Source organism: Bos grunniens, chromosome 26, assembly GCF_055505025.1.
Source record: "Bos grunniens cultivar Pamir isolate PY7600 chromosome 26, Bosgru_T2T1.0, whole genome shotgun sequence".
Classification (NCBI taxonomy): domain Eukaryota; kingdom Metazoa; phylum Chordata; class Mammalia; order Artiodactyla; family Bovidae; genus Bos; species Bos grunniens.
In genome coordinates this window covers 10518571-10538215 of record NC_141190.1, presented here as the reverse complement: position 1 = coordinate 10538215, position 19645 = coordinate 10518571, and the positions used below count along the sequence as shown (strand labels likewise).

The 19645-nt window shown below is 39.8% G+C and overlaps 1 protein-coding gene across 33 annotated transcripts in view; it reads left to right on the top strand.

The window, feature by feature from the left end:
- The first annotated feature begins 811 nt into the window (after positions 1 to 811).
- Positions 812 to 19645, top strand: part of RNLS (renalase, FAD dependent amine oxidase) — a 302134-nt gene continuing 283300 nt past the window's right edge. For 7 of the 33 annotated variants that reach the window (XR_015155839.1, XR_015155837.1, XM_086379263.1 and 4 more), the window contains exons 1-4: positions 992 to 1229; positions 2113 to 2243; positions 2846 to 2988; positions 13870 to 14028. Coding sequence is in view for 24 of the 33 variants with exons in the window: in XM_086379263.1 (XP_086235389.1) it covers positions 2146 to 2243; positions 2846 to 2988; positions 13870 to 14028 (400 nt within the window). In the remaining 9 variants the exon portion in view is untranslated. The other 26 variants (XR_015155835.1, XR_015155836.1, XM_086379249.1 and 23 more) reach the window with 12 other exon arrangements.

The following is a 19645-nucleotide window of genomic DNA, read 5'->3' as shown; positions in this document are numbered from 1 at the left end:
TATTGAATGGGACAGAATATTTGCAAATGATAATGACCAATAAGGGGTTATTATCCAAAGTATAGTTCGGTTATCTTTTATTAGATATATGTTATATTGATCTATCACCAACTTGAAGCCTGGTAATTTCTCCCTCATGTGTACATACAGTAAAACTTCTAATTTTTAATGTTTTCATTATAATTGACTATCATTGTCAATTTCCTTATAACAAGTTTCTCTAGTGTCCAGGTAATAACTTATCTGCAATTCAGGGTACCTGTAATGAATGGTTCAGTCTTATCCTTGCATATTACTGTTTCCTTGAGAATTTCCAGGACAACGTTAGAAAGCAAACAAAAAAAAAACTAGTGGTAAGGGCATGAATCCTTGTCTTGCTCATCCGCACACCTCTTACAGCAAATGGAATGTGTTTTGGCATAAAATTTAATATTTACTGAAGAGAAGATTGACCTAAAATTCTCTGGTGAACCAAATATCTTTAACTGTCAATAATCTGGAATACAGAATTTTCTGGCCCCCTTTTACAGGTGGAGAAATTGAGGTTCAAAAAGTTTATCATTTACACAAAGCCCGAGGGTTAAACAAAATCTCTCCCAAACTCTTTTTCTGTTATGTGAATAGTGACTATTAAGGTACTTGAAGAAAGCTGGCTCTGGCCTCACTGCTGTGTTCCTTTCAGACTTAAGGCTATTAAGAAGCCAAGGTTCCAAGAAGGCACAGTTACCCTGGTCGTTAACCTTGGGCTGGGTCTCCGCAGTAGTCAACACCAGCCCTGTGGCGAGGCGGGGTCTCACGCTCTAACCGATATGATTTACAGGTTTTGGGGGCGAGAAGCAGGTTGGAAATCACAGCTTATCGGATGGAGCCAGACGATGCTTGAAGACAGCTCTTGGTTCTCAAACCAAGAGGAAGGCCAAGATTTGCTTGTCTTCCGTGCTGATCCCTCTCAGCCCGAGTCGCCTCCTCTCCGCCCCCTGCAGGCTGACCAGGGAACTGCACAGGGGCCGAGTTGGGCCGGGAGCACGGGGCCTACAGCTCTGGCCCGCTGGGCTGTGGCGGCGGTTCCACCGACTGCAGGCCGGCCACCCGGGCGCGGAGACAGCGGGCCATGGCGCGGGTGCTGATCGTGGGCGCCGGGCTGACGGGAAGCTTGTGCGCGGCGCTGCTGAGGAGGGAGGCGTCCAGTCCTCTGCGCCTCACTGTATGGGACAAGGCCGGGGATTCAGGTGGGTCGTTTCCGGACAGAAGCCAGGGAAAGGAGGCCGGCGTGCACGCCGGCTTCTAAGGTGGCGTGGGCCTTCTCCGAGTAAGGCTCGGGGGAACACCCAGCAGGTCGGCGGGCGCCTGATCACGTGATCGGAGACTTCCGGCGCCCGGGACGGCCGTAAGAGTGGGCGCGAGCTGGGGCGGCGACCCAGGCCGGGCGGTGGGGCGGGTGGGGGCAGGGCGGGATACCGGAGCACTTCTCTGGGAGGCCCGAGCGGCCTGGGAGACATCCTGACTGTAGTTTGCAAAGCTTGGGCCTGCCGCTGTCGCCAAGAAGTGAATTGTTTTCCTTGGCTGCTGTGTACCCTGGCAGCTTTCTTTAGATTATGAGAATCCTCCAGTGCCCACTGACCACCACTTTCCGAACATCTATCTACTTGAGAGAATCCTGTCACTCTCCTGAAACCTGACAGCAAGAGGGAAAGCATTCGTTGATTCATTCATTCTGACATTTCATTCATTATTTTGCCTTCTTTGGTCCGTTCATTCATTCCCTTTATTCAGATCAGTACGTAGATGCAGCAGGCACAGTGCTGAAGGCTGCTGTATTATTCATGTGTTCTTTAAAAAAATATCTCACACCCCCTGACTGAATTGTCTCTGTTAATTACTTCCTAACAGTGTTAGATGACAAAATCTTCAATTTAAAAAGCAAACCATTTTTTTTTTTTTTAGATCTCTGGAAGCTGGAGAAAACAAAATTTTAAAATATATTGATTATTATGAAATCTAAAAGTAAAACAAAAATTAAAAATATGTTTTCTGAAGCAGTTGTAAGTTATCCATTGGTGTAACCTGGGGTGATCAGTGTTAATTGTGAAATATTCATTCTGATATATTAAGATATTTTCCTGGGGACTAATTCAAGGAGGAAGAATGACTACAGCCAGCAGTCCTCATAATCCACAGAGCACAGTGGACTTGGGTGCCCAGTATATCACCTGCACTCCTCATTATGCCAAAACACACCAAAGGTGAGTTAGTTGAAAGGAGTGGAATCAAGTCTTCCTGGTTGAGGATGTAAAAAGATACAAATCATCCATTTTTAGCAGAGTTAAGCTTTGATTCTTGTAATATAGTGAAATTATATCATCATCATTGATCATAGTATTAATAGCAATAAAAGATTTACATGAGTAAAGTGGAAAAACTGTAAAACATGCCTCTCCAGTTGTGAAGATCAGGTGAGATGTTCTATGGAATATGGTGAGGGCTCAATAAATAAAAGTTAACTATGTTGGTGTTGAGAAAGAGGACAGATAACTGTGATGGAAGTAAAATCTTAACCAGATTCAAAATCGGTGTAATGAATACTTTTCTGTTTATTTTCACTGACTTTAATTTTGAAATATATGAGAAAGTAGACTTTTGAGTACAATCAGCAAAAGACTGTGGATTCTCAAAATATTTCCATTCTTCACCAAAATTATGTCTTATTAACACAAAACATATGTTGAGTTGTTTATAAGAAGATTTTTACTTAGGATTATAATCTCAAAGAATTCTTTGAAGAGAGTATAATGTTTAGAGCTAAAAGTATATGTATAGTTATGTTATACATTTTGATTTGTTTCAGTTTTTATGATGAATTGTTAGCTGGTGGCATTTTGAAGCCTCTGATCTCTCCTATTGATGGAATGGTGACGAAAGAAGGAGACTGTAACTTTGTAGCACCTCATGGAGTTTCTTCAATTATTAACCATTACTTAAAACAATCAGGTGAGAATAAAATTTTCTCTGCCTTCTTTTAGAGTAAGCATTTTAAACTAAAAGTTATACACATAATTAAATATTAATACTGTACGGAAAGTTATAAAATAGATGTTCTCCTACGCACCACTCAATAGCTAGTTTTCTTCCCCTAAAGTAATCACTGTTTCCTATATATGCTTCCAGAAAAATGTTTATGCATCTATCTCTTGCTCTACGTGACTATCTCTATTTCCCTATTCATAGATGTTTGTATATGTTCTTTTTTAAAACATAGATGAGATTATTTTATATAAGCCATTCTATGCTTTATTTCATCTATGTTTATAATAAACTAATCTCTATCTCTGTCTCTCTACCTATGTCTATGTCTATCCTATTGATACTATCTCTCTGGAGAACCCTGACTAATACATAATCATTGACTGAATCATATCTTTGGTCTATTTTCATATCAGCAAACTCAGTGTTCTTCATTCTTTTCAATGCCTGTTCAGTATTACATGGTATATATATATATCATTATTTATTTAACTGTTAACTTTCTGTTAAGTATGTAGATTGTTTGGGGAGTTAGGGATTGTTTTGCTTTATGCTAGTACCAATATTGCTGCAATTTCTAACTCTGACACACTTTTGAAAGTGTATCTGTAGGATCAGTTCCTAACAGTATAGGAGATGTGTCAATGGTTTGTGCATTTTTTATTTAACTAAGTTGTGCCATCTATTCCTATTAAGGAATATATCAATAGTGAATGAGAACATGTCTTTCTGTACATCTTGATATTATGGAAAATACAATTTTTTGCCCATATGATGGGTTGAAATGATATTTCCTTGTGTTCTGATTTGCATTTACTTAGTTATGAGTGAGTTTATGCCCCTTTGTTTTGCTAACCAAGTCTGTGCATTTTTTTTTCTGTAAATGTCTTATAACCTTTGCCCAGTTTCTATGAGGATTTTCATGTTTTTATGTATATGATGAGTGTTTTAAAATGGACTTTTTTGAAAAGCATGACAAATAATCCCAGACGATTAATGATTTATCCTTTAAAACAGAAATAGACTTATTAAATCATAATTAAATGCCTAATTGAAGATCGTTGAGGAAAAGTATAAGTTGAGACTTTGTTTTATTTCATAAGCTATTTCTAGAATAATTACTGTTTTGAACTACATCAAATATTACTTGGGCTTCTCTGGTGGCTCAGATGGTAAAGAATCTGCCTGCATTGCAGGAGACCTGAGTTCGATCCCTGGGTTGGGAAAATGGAGAGGGGAATGGCTCCCCACTCCAGTATTCTTGCCTGCAGAATTCCGAGGACAGAGGAGCTTGGCGGACTACAGTCCATGGGGTCTCAAAGAGTCTGACATGACTGAGTGACTAAGCACAGCACAGCACAAATACTACTTATTGTGAAGCCTGCGAATCCCGATACTGGGCATGAGAGAAGGCAGTGAGATTGAATATACAATATGAGGATACAGTAAATACCATTCCAGGCAAGGTCATTTCTTCATCTAGGATTTAGAATATTATGGTGTAGTCATCAGGATTTTCCAGAAAAAAACAGAATTGAAAAGATATATTTTATATAGATAGGTAAACTTATTGTACAGAATTAGCTTATGTGATTTTGGAGGCTGGCAAGTCTGAAGATCTGCCGGGTAAATTGACATGCTAGAGATCGAGGAGAGCTGATGGCTTAGTTTCAGTCCAAAAGCCTGAGACCCTGGAGAGCTGAAGGTTCAGTTCCAGTTTTGGTGGCTGGCAAGCTCAACACCCAAGAAGAGCAGATGTTTCAGTCCAAGTCTGAAGGTAGGAGAATGAAACAGTGTCCCAGTTCAAAGGCTATCAGACAGGAATACTTTTTTACTGGTGGGAGGGTCAGCCTTTCTGTTTTATTCAGGCCTGTGACTGATTGGATGATACCCTACATTAGGGAGGGCGACCTGCTTTATTCAGTCTACCAATTTAAGTATTACTTTCTTCCCAAACACCCTCACATACATACCCAGAATAGTGTTTGCCAAATGTATGAAAACCTTATGACTCAGTCAAGTTGACATGTAAAATTAACCATCACAGATGATGACGCTATTTGTATATTTTGTAGAATGTCATCAGCTTCATATATTGCCGCCATATAACTTTAAAAAAAATTCTCATTTCCGTCATGACTTTTACTTAACCCAAATTAGATGTACATACATATTAGAATCTCCAAGTACTTACTAATTGTATTCTATATCTAGCCATCCATATATGCATACACCTATTCATTCAATAAACATTTGCTGAGTGCTTACTATACACTGTTTTGGACACTAGGGATATAGGAACCAAAGTTCCTGCCATCATATAGCTAAGGGACAGTCCTTGAATACATCGCACCTACATCCTTTTTGTGTTAGGTGTTTGGGATAATATATGGTTTTTGGTTTTCTTTTGCTTTGGAAACTCTTGGGAGAAGAGGTCATATTTAATTATTTGTAGCTCACATAGAATCTAATGGTACCTGGTATATAGTAGGTAGGTATAAATGATAGAGATTTAGATTTCTTATATGTGTGTGTGTGTGTGTGTGTGTGTGTGCGCGTGCATGCACTTAGTCACTTCAGTCGCATCTGACTCTTTGCAACCCTATGGACTGTGTAGCCCACCAGGTTCCTGTCCATGGCAAGAATACTGGAGTGGATTGCCATGCCCTTCTCCAGGGGATCTTCCCAACCCAGGTATTGAACCCCATGTCTTTTACATCTCTTGCATTGACAAGTGAGTTCTTTCCCAATAGTGCCACCTGGGAAGCCCTATATATGAATATACCTATATTTATTCATTGTAGTGTAACCAGTTCTTCCTAAAAACCTCTTTATACTTTGAATTTGTACACTCTTGAAAGCATGAGTACTTTAGATTTTCTTATCACTATGTGAAATATTCAAGTAACTTTTTAAAAAGTATTACTAATAGTTGAAAATTTGGAAAATACAGAAAAATAGCAGGGAAAAGTGTCAGTAATATGTAAGTGAGCCGTAAGTTCATTCTGTGACATACTTTCAGCTTTTTTAAAAAAATAATTTTTATATAATTGAGTTCAAGGCCTACATAATTTGAGGGTATATAAACTTTTTCTTAGTTTATTTTAATATTATCGTTGTAATGTTTCAAGAGGTCTTTCCACCCTCTACCCAGATCTATTATTAGAGGTTTTATAAATCATCTATACTATTTAAAATTTTATAATTATATCCCTTCGAAAAAGTGTTAGTCACTCAGTTGTGTCCCCATGGACTATAGCCCCACCGGCTCCTTTGTCTGTGGAATTCTCCAGGCAAGAATATTGAAGTGGGTAGTCATTCCCTTCTGCAGGGGATCTTCCTGACCTAGGAACTGAACCTGGGTCTCCTGCATTGCACACGGATTCTTTATTGTCTGAGCCACCAGGGAAACCCCCTATATCCCTTTAAACATTCTTTAGACTTCTTTAAATCTTTCTGCCTATAAATGGCTCCTATCCTATTTTAGTATTTCCACAATGAAATTTGAGAGCGTCCCTGGAGTCAGAATGACCTGGATTCAAATTCACATTCTGCGGGGAGCCGGTGAGGCATTCCACTCGTGACAAAGGTCATGAGGAAGGAGGCTCGGCATACGCAAAGGCGGGATCGAGCCTCAGGAGTCCCCCCGGATATTCTCGAGCATTTTCCCCCAAAAAACCAGAGTCTGCCTACTTTATTGCTTTGTGCTCTCACCTCTGACTTTACTGGGGGCTGTCCCCTACCACCATCTCGCTCTCTCTGTCAAAGAGTTAACTTACAGCTCCAATTAATAAAGTTCCTGGGCAATTAGGAGTGTTTAAATCCAAACCCCTCTGATGGCTCTCTAACTCACCTGACAAGTTTACCCGGACTCCTGCAGCTATGCATACGATTGTTTACAGTCTCCTAGCCTCCAGAGGCACGGGAAGCTTAAGATATTCAAATAGCTTAGAGCCTCTCAGAGAGTTAAAAACTGTCAGAATAAACTAGTAAAGGATTTCATTGATGAGTCAATGCTTGTTGCCAAGTTTTCACATCCCCTGAATTGTATCCTTGAATATGTATCAATTAATAGTGGGTATGTAGAAAAAATAAGTAGTGGCCTTGGTGTTAGTAACTTTAGACCCTTAAGGTAATAAATTCTTTCTTTGTTGTAAACCCATTACACATCCGCCCTATAGGAATGCAATTTTATCTTTGGAAGATGGTGCCAAACCTTGAAATAATTACTCTTAGAGAAAGTAAGTCTTTGTTGATAAGTCCTTGTCAAGAGTCATAAAATGTTAGTAGGCCTTCTGGCCAGAAGATGATGTAAATCACCTAAACCATTTGTATACGATACATTTGCAGGAAAGAAACCTTGGTTTTTGATAAGAACCAAAGACTGCTGACTTTGCATCCCCTATTATCCTCTATGTGTAACTTAGGGTATAAAAGCCCCTGTTAAAAATAAAGCTACGGGCCTTGTTCACCAGCGCTTGGTCTCCCCATGTCATTCTTCCCTCTAACCTCCAGCTGAGTCTCCATCTGGAGCGCGGAACCCACCACGCTTACTAATCATGCCTGGGCTTCTAAGACCCACTCGAGAAGGAGTCTAGGGTGAGACACCTTCCGCTATTCGAGAGGGCGCCTGCGGCCTACGTAAGTGGTGCAAACTTCTTGTCTTGAAGTTTTATTGGTCTCCCGCGTAAACCAAGCTACTCAGCTTCTTTTCTCCACTGAATTTTCCTACTGAGCTATCCTCATTCTATTGTTCCCTATATCTCTAATTAGCATATAAATAGTCGCCTAGGCCGTCTCTCCTTCGAATACCCTGGATCAGCTGGGGCTGGTCCCCAGCAACATTCTACCACACTTCCCTAGCTGTGTAATATTAGGAAAGTGTTAAAATCTGTACTTTAGTTCTTTCATTGGAAAAATGAGAGCAGTAACAATACCTAATGCAAAGTTTTGTGAAGAATAAAGGATATAATCCACCCATTGCCAATTCAAGCAAATAATAGCCCATATACTTAAAAATCTATTGATAAATGTCAGCTTAAAAAAATAATCTTCTTAAATGAAGCTGATCTTTGCAGGTGCTCAGTGTATAACAACCCAAACTGCCAGGTCATTCCAAAATATGCTTTACATTTTGGTATCAGTTGAGTTCACACCCTTACAATCTCATGATACAACCAGTTTTATTTAGTTTGCAACTAGACTTGCAAGGAAATTATCTGTAAGGGGTATGTCCAGTCGGGTATGCTTTAGAATAGGTTCAAATCTCTAAAGCCAATATTTAAATAGACCAGTTTTCCAGAATGAGTGGGAGGGGGTAGGAGGAAATAGGCACATGCCACTTGTGTTCTGTTCTCATTTATGGTTTCATGTGTTCACATTAAGCTTATTACAGAGAAAACTGTTTATTGGCGTTCATTTTACCCACTTCCTGTTTTCCCAATTAATGCTGTCTTCTGAGTAAATAAAATGTGATTTTTCTGTTTTTCTGTTTTATTTATTTATTTGTTGTCATTATTGTAGGAGAAATTCAGGAGAACAAAAACTACTCTTATCATTTGTTAAAAGCTATTTATCTGATGTTGTGTTAGGCATTTAGCGTACATCATTTCTAACTATTTTATAGCCATTCATAGTAGTTATCATTATGCTCATTTACTAATGAGAAAAATGAGACTCAGACAAGTTAAGTACATTGCTTATAATGGCTTAACTAGTAAGTAAGACGCCAGCACTCTCTTTAAGATGACCCTGTTGTCATTTCCTCTTGGGGATCCCATGGAGGACAATGAGAAGGCCTCAAACCTCCAATTTAACATCTTTTCCTTCCTGGTTTTTCCCTTAAGTTTGAGAGGATGCTCCCATCCCACCCTGGTTCAAGAGAATAGATTCATAGAGCCCTTTCCCTGGGTCCCCTCTTTCACTGATTAGTCCCTGCCCCAGGGGGAAGGAAGGGGCTACCAAGGAGTCTTGCCATTTTATTTCTTTATGCACCCAGGAAGATCAGTCACATGATGGTTCCTTCTGTGACATTTGAACAGTGATGAGCCAAATCCTTTTGCTTTTGAATAAGGCCCATGTTATTAAATCATTCATAAGAGGATGAATTTAGTCTCTAGGACAGGGCGAGAAGCTTTTATTTGGTTTGGCCTTGTTGCTCAGCTGGTAAAGAATCTGCCTGCAATGTGGGAAACCTGGGTTCTATCCTGGAGTTGGGAAGATCCCCTGGAGAAAGGAATGGCTATCCACTCCAGTATTCTGGCCTGGAGAATTTTGTGGACTGTAATGGGTTGCAAAGAGTCAGACACAACTGAGTGACTTTCACTTTCACTTTCATTTCACCATAGGAAAAACTATTGCTGTATTTATTTATTTTTATTTTACCATCTACTTCAAAAAGGGACATGGACTAACAATTGAAAGTCAACGTGGACAACTTATTGGTTTGGCCAAAAAGTTCGTTGGGATTTTCCATAAGCTGTCATGGAAAAGTCTGAACAAGCTTTTTGGCCAACTGGAATGATTTATTAGAAAAAGATAGTTTAATTTGCAGATACTATCAGCTAGTGTGGCTTCTTTCTGGCAATACTTAATTTTATCATATTCTCCCTTTTTACTTTTGTGTTTATTTTCTTTCTAAAATTAATATAAAGGAATTAAGCCTGGGCAGTTCTGTCTCAGAATGGCTCCTAGGCAGGTGATCATGGCACTCATCCATAACAGTGTCTTTCAGAGAGAAGGTAGAGGGTAACCTGGGAGCCTTGGTTAAGCACTCCACAGTGAACTTTAAGCAGTGCTTATAGTTAGACACTGCTTACTGGTCCATTTCAGTAGTTCTGAACTGAAACCTGTTTGTAGGAAATTATTGGAGAAAGGTTAGTTTAGATTCTCTAACATGGAGGGGCTTCCCTGGTGGCTCAGATGGTAAAGAATCTGCCTGCGATGCAGGAGACCAGTTGTATCCTTCGGTCAGGAAGATCCCCTGGAGAAGGAAATGGCAACCCACTTCATTGTTGCCTAGAGAATTCCATGGACAGAGGAGCCTGGCAGGCTACAGTCCCTGGGGTCACAAAGGGTCGAACGTGACCAACACTTGTGACTAACATCTTCTAACATGGAGGAAGGCAGGGGATAGGCATTGAATAAATATGTAACAGAAACGTATTTGCCTTTGTAAAATGGTTAAATTTTCTTTGTAGTTTGATATCTTTGTAGCTATCTGTAGATTTTTTAAGAAATTTTTATGAAATACGTGCTGGGGAAACAGTGTTAAGTAAAATACATTGATCCTCACCTTTGTTAATGTAGAGCATAGTTGGAGGGAAAGACAAAAACTGATTTCATGCACACAAAAATGTACATAATAAATGCTAAGAAGAAAAAGTGAGAGCGTTATGAGTGAGCTCTAGTAATAGGACCTAAACTAACGTGCGTCTGAGAAGAGTGAGACAGGGGAGATGTGTCAGGAAAAGCATCTCTAAGACACTAATGTTTTCACAGATACTTGAAAGGTGAGCAAGAGTGAACTAGGCCGAGAGCTGAGTGGTGAGAACTGCATGCGATGGGCATATCAAGTTGAAACTATTCTCAAATAGGAGGAAGATGGTACATTTATGGAATGAAAAGGTCATTGTGACTGGAGGGTAGTAAATGAGGGAGAAAACAGTAGGTGAAGTTCAAGAGTAAGGCGGGGCCAGATCACAAGGGGCTTTGTAAACACTCTTAAGATTTTATACTTAATTCTAAATACAGTGAGAAACCTCTGAAAAATTATATGCAACACAGGGACATGGTGACATTTACTAAGCTCAGACTGAAAATATTTATGTAGTTTTCTGGCTGTTTAAAAATGATCTTCCAGAGCCTTACATTTGGTCATGTGGTCCTTTCAAAAGTTATTAGTTACTTTCACAAGGAAATGCCACTTTCCCAGAAACTTGAATCATCACAATTGGAAGGGAAAACTTCCTGGTTAGAGCAGGTATACCACTGCCCCTAATTCTTGGAAAATGCTGTTTTTGAGTGGCTTTGCCAGTTTCAGTGTTAGATTTGGGTCTATTTATCTACCCCCATGGTTCTCACACTGTTACATGTGCATGGTAACAAACCTGGAGGCCTCTTAAATGCAGACTACTAGGCCTGATCTCCAGATTCTTATTCAGCTCTGAGTTGGGACATGAGAATTTGTGTTTCTAGCAAGTTCCAAGGTGCTTCTGGTCTGAGGTCCACACCTAGAGAACCACGGATAGTCATCTTGCAGAACACTTCGGGACCACTGGGATATATGTCTAAGGCATTTGACTGGATATGAAGAATTTCTATTAATAGTTGGTGTACTTCAGTTCTCTTAACCACACCCTCCTAGTGACCACCAAAAAGAAAACCAATGTAATGCTGTTTTCAAAGGGAATATTATGTAAAAACACAACTGCATAAAGTTTATAAAGTCAGTTGACTTACTTGAAGTCTGGATCAGGGCCAGGACTAGAGAGAGAGGCATGTGAGGCAACCTGAAGAAAATGAAGAGAGGGAAGTGGAGCCGCTCTGGTTGGAGTAAAGGGAATGGTGGGTGTGAGTTCAAAGTGCCAATTATTTGCACGTTCTCTAAAGAGGAGCCTTAGAGAAACCCTCAGGCAAGCTGGAATGCTATTTACAAACCCTTGCTCTAATTCTTTGAACTGAATGACTCTAATTGCCTCAAAGAGATTGAAGGCATCAGTCCTTCTATTTGCATTTGATTTTTAAAATTTGTAATTACTATATTGTAGAGTTATTTAGGAGAAGGCAATGGCACCCCACTCCAGTACTGTTGCCTGGAAAATCCCATGGACGGAGGAGCCTGGTGGGCTGCAGTCCATGGGGTCACTAAGAGTCAGGCACGACTGAGCAACTTCACTTTCACTTTTCACTTTCATGCACTGGAGAAGGAAATGGCAACCCACTCCAGTGTTCTTGCCTGGAGAATCCCAGGGACAGGGAGCCTGTGGGCTGCGATCTATGGGGTCGCACAGAGTTGGACACGATTGAAGTGACTTAACAGCAGCAGCAGCAGCAGAGTTATTTAAGGGAATATGAAAGATATAAAGGTGTATGAGATCTAGAGAAGAGCTGACATGGAGGAGCCCAAGAGTATTTGGGGATTGATAAGACATATCTAGAGCTTCCCAGGTGGCACTAGTGGTAAAAAGCCTGTCTACCAATGCAAGAGATGTAAGATGCGGGTTCCATCCCTGGGATGGGAAGATCCCCTGTAGGAGGGCATGGCAGTCCACTCCAGAATTCTTGCCTGGAGAATCTTATGGGCAGAGGAGCCTGGTGGGCTAAAGTCCATAGCATTGCTAAGAGTCAGACACAACTGACGACGCGACTTAGCAAGACATATCTAAAACATAGAGATACTTTGAATCAGTGTCCGAGTGAGAGGTAAAGGCAGTGATTATGGAGATGAGAAGGTTCACACTGAGCTAGGATAGCTATGGAAAGGGAGCTTGATGCCAAGGTTGGACTTCAGCTGGATTCTTAGTAGCTAGGAATATGAGATGTCACATGCAATGATGGGCAGGATCTTTTAGTGTCCTTTTTTCCCCCTTTATTCCATTTTCATTTATTTCCTTTCTATTCATGAGGCCAAATAAAAGTAGATTTATTTTAAAATGAAAGTTTTCTGAAAACCAGAATGTGAAGTAAGAACTAGTATACCAAGGGGACTTAATGATCCAATTATATTTTCCTAGCTTTCAGTTCATAATTCATTCTCTTAAACATATATTGATTAAATACCTCTGTTCCCAGTACAATACTTTGTGTACTATATACTATACATAGAAAAAATAGGTGTAAACTCATGGAGCTGACAAATTAAAAGGGAATAAAATACCAATCATATAAGTACTCAAGTAATTATTAAAATGTATTTGTGGTAAGTGCAAAGAAGGGAAAAGAGAGGATATTCCAGATTGTCTTTTTCTTAATTTTGATTCTTCTTAATTAAGATAATTGATCTATTGATGAGACTTGGATTTTGCTTACAGAGTTACTTTTTCAGGTTTAATAGGCAATATCGGTATTTTTAATAAGGAATATTACCGGAGAGAAGAATCCTTAACACCTTTACTAAGATTCTGAAGGAGGTCAGCCCTGGGATTTCTTTGGAAGGAATGATGCTAAAGCTGAAACTCCAGTACTTTGGCCACCTCATGCAAAGAGTTGACTCATTGGAAAAGACTCTGATGCTGGGAGGGATTGGGGGCAAGAGGAGAAGGGGACGACAGAGGATGAGATGGCTGGATGGTGGCTGGATGGTATCACTGACTCGATGGACGTGAGTCTGAGTGAACTCCGGGAGTTGGTGATGGACAGGGAGGCCTGGCGTGCTGCGATTCATGGGGTCACAAAGAGCCGGACACAACTGAGCGACTGATCTGATCTAATCTGATCTGATACTTGCTCCCCCAAGATAGTGATCTTTATAGTCCGAAGGATGTGGATTTAAATCATGGCATGACAATTCTAAATCTGTTTCCTTTTCTGTGAAATGAATTGGTATAATGTATATCTAGTGTTTGGCATAGCCTTGGCATACAGTAGATGATTAATGAAATATAGCCATGGTTACTATTGTTATTAATTGTAGCAGTATTTTTCCCCTCAGCGGGCATTGATAGGGAAGTCTAGCAGTACCAGAAGGGAGGGAGTCCCATTACGTGAGACAGAAAGTGAAGCCCAGGAAGCTGTAGAAGATGAACTTCACACTCTACTTATCTGAATGGATCCAGTTTGTGACTTCTCTTCCCCCTCATTCGTGTGGAAAATCCTGATTATGTGAGCATGATTTTGCTTTTGGAACAGGTGCTGATATCTGCTTCAGACAGCGTGTGACTCAGATCAATTTGAGAGACAACAAGTGGGAAGTCTCCAGGGAAACGGGCTCCTCTGAGCAGTTTGATATCGTTGTCCTCACAATGCCTGCTCCTCAGATTCTGCAGCTTCGAGGTGACATCACCAACTGTGAGTCTCAGCCCGCGCTGTTTACCTCAGGGGCTGGGCTTTCTCTGATCTGAGTGAATTCAGCTTAAGTGTCTTAGCAAAGGGTAGATATGGGTTCTACTGATTTGCATGTTCTAAAAACAGATACTACGGCCTGGTTCATGATACTAGTCTAGGTCAAACTGCAATCCAGATTTTTTTTTTAAAAAATTAAGAATTGAGTATTCCTCTTTTTGTTCTTGCCTTTAAGAAGTAAATATTTTTGAGGGAGATGTAGTAGTTTGACCCAAAAGAAGAACAGTCTCTTTGTGGCCATTCTGGAAAAAAAGATTTTTATGATGTAAACATTCATTATGTGACAAACATGGTAAACTTTATCTTGACTTGTTGCTGAGTGTGAGTCTCAGGTTCTTCCCTGACTGAAATTTGTTGGACTCACCCTTTACCTGACTGCTCCCACCTCTTTTCATAAAAAACAGCTTTGAGACTAATTCACATACTATACAACCCATCTACCTGAAGTGTGTATTTCAATGGTATTTATTTCAGATATCCAGTGACATGAAACCATTCCCACAGTCAATAGCTCTCACTTCCATCCCTCCATCTTCCATCCCTGCCCCCAGCTCTAAGCAGCCAATAAGCTAGTTTCTGTCTCTACAGAGTTCCCTGTTACCTGGATTCTCAAGAAAAGCTTTTCTGTAGCTCTCCTTTGCGTCTACTTGTGCCAGGTTTAACTGATTATTCCCCTGACCGTCGTGTTTTGAGTGAACCTGACACGTCAAAGTCATTGCTTTCTGGTTGATACTTCATATTGCCTTGAATTCCATGAGTTGGAACAAAACAGAATCTGGTGATGGTGGCAAGACCGCAAGGATGTGACATGCCTGTCACTTTTGACTTTGTTGCGTGACTGAAGGTGACATTGGGTTTGGTTGAGAAATGGCCTTTTGTCACCATTAGAAAGAAACCTGGCAATAAGTATGGTTTCTAGATCTTCGATTTAGAACTGTAATAGAGCTTGTTCTCTGAGTAAGAATGGAGCTGGATATTTCATCTTGAAAGCAGCTTGAGTATCAATTCTACCATGCAGTAACAATATATAGCTTCTTTTCCAGTACAGTGTGAGACAGGAATAGAAAAAGGATTGGAATATTTATTATATGGCCATAGGCAAGCTAGAAAATGAACGTCAAAGATCTCTTTCATGCATCTGTATCTAGTGTGCTGCCAAAGTCACTTTAAAGTAGGATAATTTATTATCATGGATTCTGTAAAAATTGAATTGATTTTGAGACAGTGTTAAATAACATACTGTAACTTTTAACTAAAACATGGTTATTGGTCAATGTATTCGGTTGTATTATAAATTGCATATTCCAGGTTTTAAAGCAACATAGCTTTGTATGTGATGAGAGACCCTTCAGTGTTGCATTTTAAAAATATTTCTCAATATTTGTATTAAATGACATACAAAATATCACACCATGACATAGACTGAGTCCTAAGGTGTTCAAGGGCCTGCTAATCAATAATTTTATTTAGATCATCTATAGTCTTACTTTTTGAGTGGCTGAACTGTGTTGGGCTTAGAGAGATAACTTAATTCTACTATTACTGTATTGCTGGTTTCCTGGGGTTTGGGGAGGTGAATTTTGCTTTATGAATTTTTGATACTATATTATTTGATTCATAATATGTCTCCATTAAAATTATACCCTTTAACTTAAATTCTTTCTTTAGTGTCATTTTTTATTTTATTTTGCTTTCACATCAACCTTTACTGATAAGTAAGATGTTCGTTCTTTTATTTTCATTTGTCTGGTACATCCTTTTTACTTTAGCCTTTTGGAGATATTTTAGAAGTACTTTTTTATTTGTTTATTTTTGAGTCCAGTAATTTCATAAAGATATATCTTATTGTTAATAGCTTTGTGTCAGTTTTTCACAGATTGTGTTATTCTGTTTTTTATTTGAAGATTCAGCTTTTCCCTTATTTTCAGTTCAGTTTCCTTTTAATACTTAAATGACAATTTATCTTTGTTCTATTTATTCCGATCCCAGAGTATCTTAAAAAATTCAGTACACAAATATCTGCTGTTTGTCTCAACTCAGTTTCAACTTTGGTCTTTCTGTTATTTTTTACTTTCTATTTCTAGCCTTCCTCTATGTCATCCATGTTGCTTCCAAATGTATTCCTTCTGCTCCCTTCCTTGAGATATTGTTTCAAAGAGGTCATAGATCTCTTCACTGTTTTTAGGTCATTCATTGCCTGAGTATTTGTTGAACTAATCTGCTTCCTAGGAAAATATTTTCTAATATGTCTTTTCCTCAGCTTATTTGTTAGTGTCTATTATGTTCTATCAGAGATTGTCTTCCTTTCCTCTGCATAGGTTCCTGCCTAATAATTATTCATCTTTAAATAGAGCCATGTCTGTCAGTTTGTGAAACAAAGTGTTGTCACAGAAGACCAGACATTTCAGTTAAAGTATGTTCCATAAATTTTGTAAATATCTATCTGTGAACTATTAGATACTAGTGATCATTTTATTTACTAACATGGGAAGATTTTTAAATATTTTTAAGTTAAAAAGGATAAAAAGATGCATTGCTTTTTCTTCTGTATCTACCGAAAATAGTTTAATAGCATTGTTACTACTTTGAGATGATTTTCTTTATTATAATTTTTTGAACGGTCATAACTTTGAAAATAAAGGTAGTTTACTCTTACTATAAAAAATGTAATGTTTACACCATTTTAAAAGTGTATCTTGCTGAAAAGGAAAATAGATCTTTTTTTTCCTTTTCTGTTTTAGTGGTAGGATACATAGGCTCTTTAGGGGTTTTCCAGGTGGCTCAGTGGTAAAGATCTGCCTGCCAGTGTAGGAGATGCCAGAGAATCGAGTTCAGTCACTGGGTTGGCAAGAATCCCTGGAGGAGGAAATGGCCACTCACTCCAGTATTCTTGCCTTAAAAATCCCATGGACAGAGGAACCTGGTGGGCTACAGTCTATGGGGTCCCACAATCTCTGGGGCCCCAAAGATTTGGATGTGATAAGAGAGAACATATAGGGCTCTTTGTGATGAAAAAGTTTACAAATGATTGACTTAGTACTTTTGACTGAGGGCAAGGATCTTTGGGGTGTTGTTCCAGCTCAGTTCAGATTTGGCCTTCATGCAAATAATTCTGTGTTTACTTCATTGTTATGAAATAACCCACTCTAGCAGTAAAGGTTAAAAACAGAATGTCCTAACATGACCCATGAATACCTGTGGGTCTAAAACAAAGGGATTAAAAATATGTGATTTCTCTTTATGTTATAAATCTCAATAAGGACCTCAGTATGAGAAATTAGTGTCATCTCTCTGTTTTTGGAGAACCTTAAACAGTGTTGCTTGCTTGTTCAGTCAATTCAGTCAGTCAGTCAGTCGTGTTTGACTCCTTGTGACTCCATGGACTGCAGCATGGCCGGCCTCCGTGTCCATCACCAACCCCCGGAGTTTACTCAAGCTCAGGTCCGTTGAGTCGGTGATGCTAACCAACCATCTCATCCTCTGTCATCCCTTTCTCCTCCCGCCTTCAATCTTTCCCAGCATCAGGGTCTTTTCCAATGATTAGTCATCTTCAATTTCTATGAAAGACCTCCGTTTACAAAGCTATCTATTGCCATCTAGTGGATACCGTATATATTGCAGTTTCCCCCCAAATTTTTTAACTCCAGAGAACTGGGGGCTTCCCTGATGGCTCAGAGGGTAAAGAATCCGCCAGCAAAGCAGGAGACACAAGTTCCATCCCTGGGTCGAGAACTATGAATAAGACTGAAATACAGGCTGTATATAAAATTATCTGTAATATAATTCACAAAACTCCATTTACGCCCATGACAATTAACTAATTTACCCAAAAGTTTATAGCAGTTAGTGACAGAACTAGAGCTGTGCTACAGGTCGCACATTCGTGCAGACTACCAGCAGCCCTGTGTCTCTGGATTCCTTTGTTCTTGTCTTCTCATTCTCTCTGTCCCTCTTTCTCAATCATGTCTACTCGTAGAATCAATATAGAACCATCTCTAACCTGAAAGACTTCCCTTTGGATTGCAGCATGGTCTGGGTTTTCCCTTATCTACTTTTCCCTTCCCCTATTTTCCTTTTTACAGGAAAAACAGAGCTAGTGTTTTTGGCAGTTGATTATTACATTCTCCCAGTTGGGAGAATAATGAAGCGTTATGCACGATACGGTGAATGTCTTGTGATTCATGATTTGCCCTCTGGTTGTGGAATGGCAACCCACGCGAGTATTCTTGCCTGGAGGATTCCATGGACAGAGGGGCCTGGTGGGCTACAGTCCATAGAGTCCCATAGAGTCGGACACAGCTGAGCGACTAACACTTTCACTTTCACTTTATAACTGTGCTACTCTCTCTATATTAATATTATGAGATTAACTCACGTGATCCTCACAACGATTCTAAAGACTATTATTTCCATTTCTGGTGGTGATGGTGAGATGTGAGCCTTAGTAGTATGCTTTCAGGGCCCATACACATAACCACATTTAGACACAGTGTCTTAGACCTTGCTATTACTGATTGTTTCCTGTACTTGTGAATTCCCACAGTGTCCTGCTCATTCTTGTTCACCATGTTTTCCAAACTTTCTTTAATGAACACTGTGAGTTAAAAAAAAAAAACAAAAACACTTAAGGGGCTGACAAAGGTCTGTATAGTCAAAGTGTGGTTGTTTACGGCCGTGAGAGTTGGACCATAAAGAAGGCTGAGTGCCAAAGAATTGATGCTTTTGAATTGTGGTGCCAGAGAAAACTCTTGAGAGTCCCTTGGACAGCAAGGAGATCAAAGCAGTTAATCCTGGATGAAATCAACCCTGAATATTCATTAGAAGGAATGATGCCAAAGCTAAAGGCCCGATACTTTGGTCACCTAATGCAAAGAGCCAACTCACTGAAAAAAGATCCTGATGCTGGGAGAGATCGAAGGCAAAAAGAGAATTGGGTGGCAGAATATGAGATGGTTAGATGGCATCATTGACTCAATGGACATGAGTCAGAGCAGATTCCAGGAGCTAGTGAAGGACAGAGGAGCCCGATGTACTACAGTCCATGGCGTCTCATAGAGTTGGACACAACTTAGCGACTGAACCACAACAACAAGAGGCACCTTTGGGAAGATTTTGATTCTTACTCTTTGGATCGAGCCCAGGAATCTGTATCTTTAACAGGTACCCTAATGGGAGTTTTTTCCTGTAGTTAGGCCTATTTGGCACAGTCTGCCCTATCATAGAACTCATCAGATTTTATTGTGATCCTTATTTTTTCAGTAAGTGTCTTCCCCACTAAGCCATAAAATTCAGAGAAAACGGCTCCTATAGGCCACTCCATCCCCACCCAGCATCAAATACCATTTTGCATACAGACCCACCGTGTGCTGTGTTCAGTCATGTTTGACTCTTTGAGACCCCACGGACTGTAGCCCACCAGGCTCCTCTATCCGTGGGACTTTACAGGTAAGAATACTAGAGTGGATTGCCTTTTTCTCCTCCAGGGGATCTTCCTGACCCAGGGATCAAACCCGTGTCTCCTACATCTCCATGTAGACCCACACATCATAGTTATTGTTCAGTC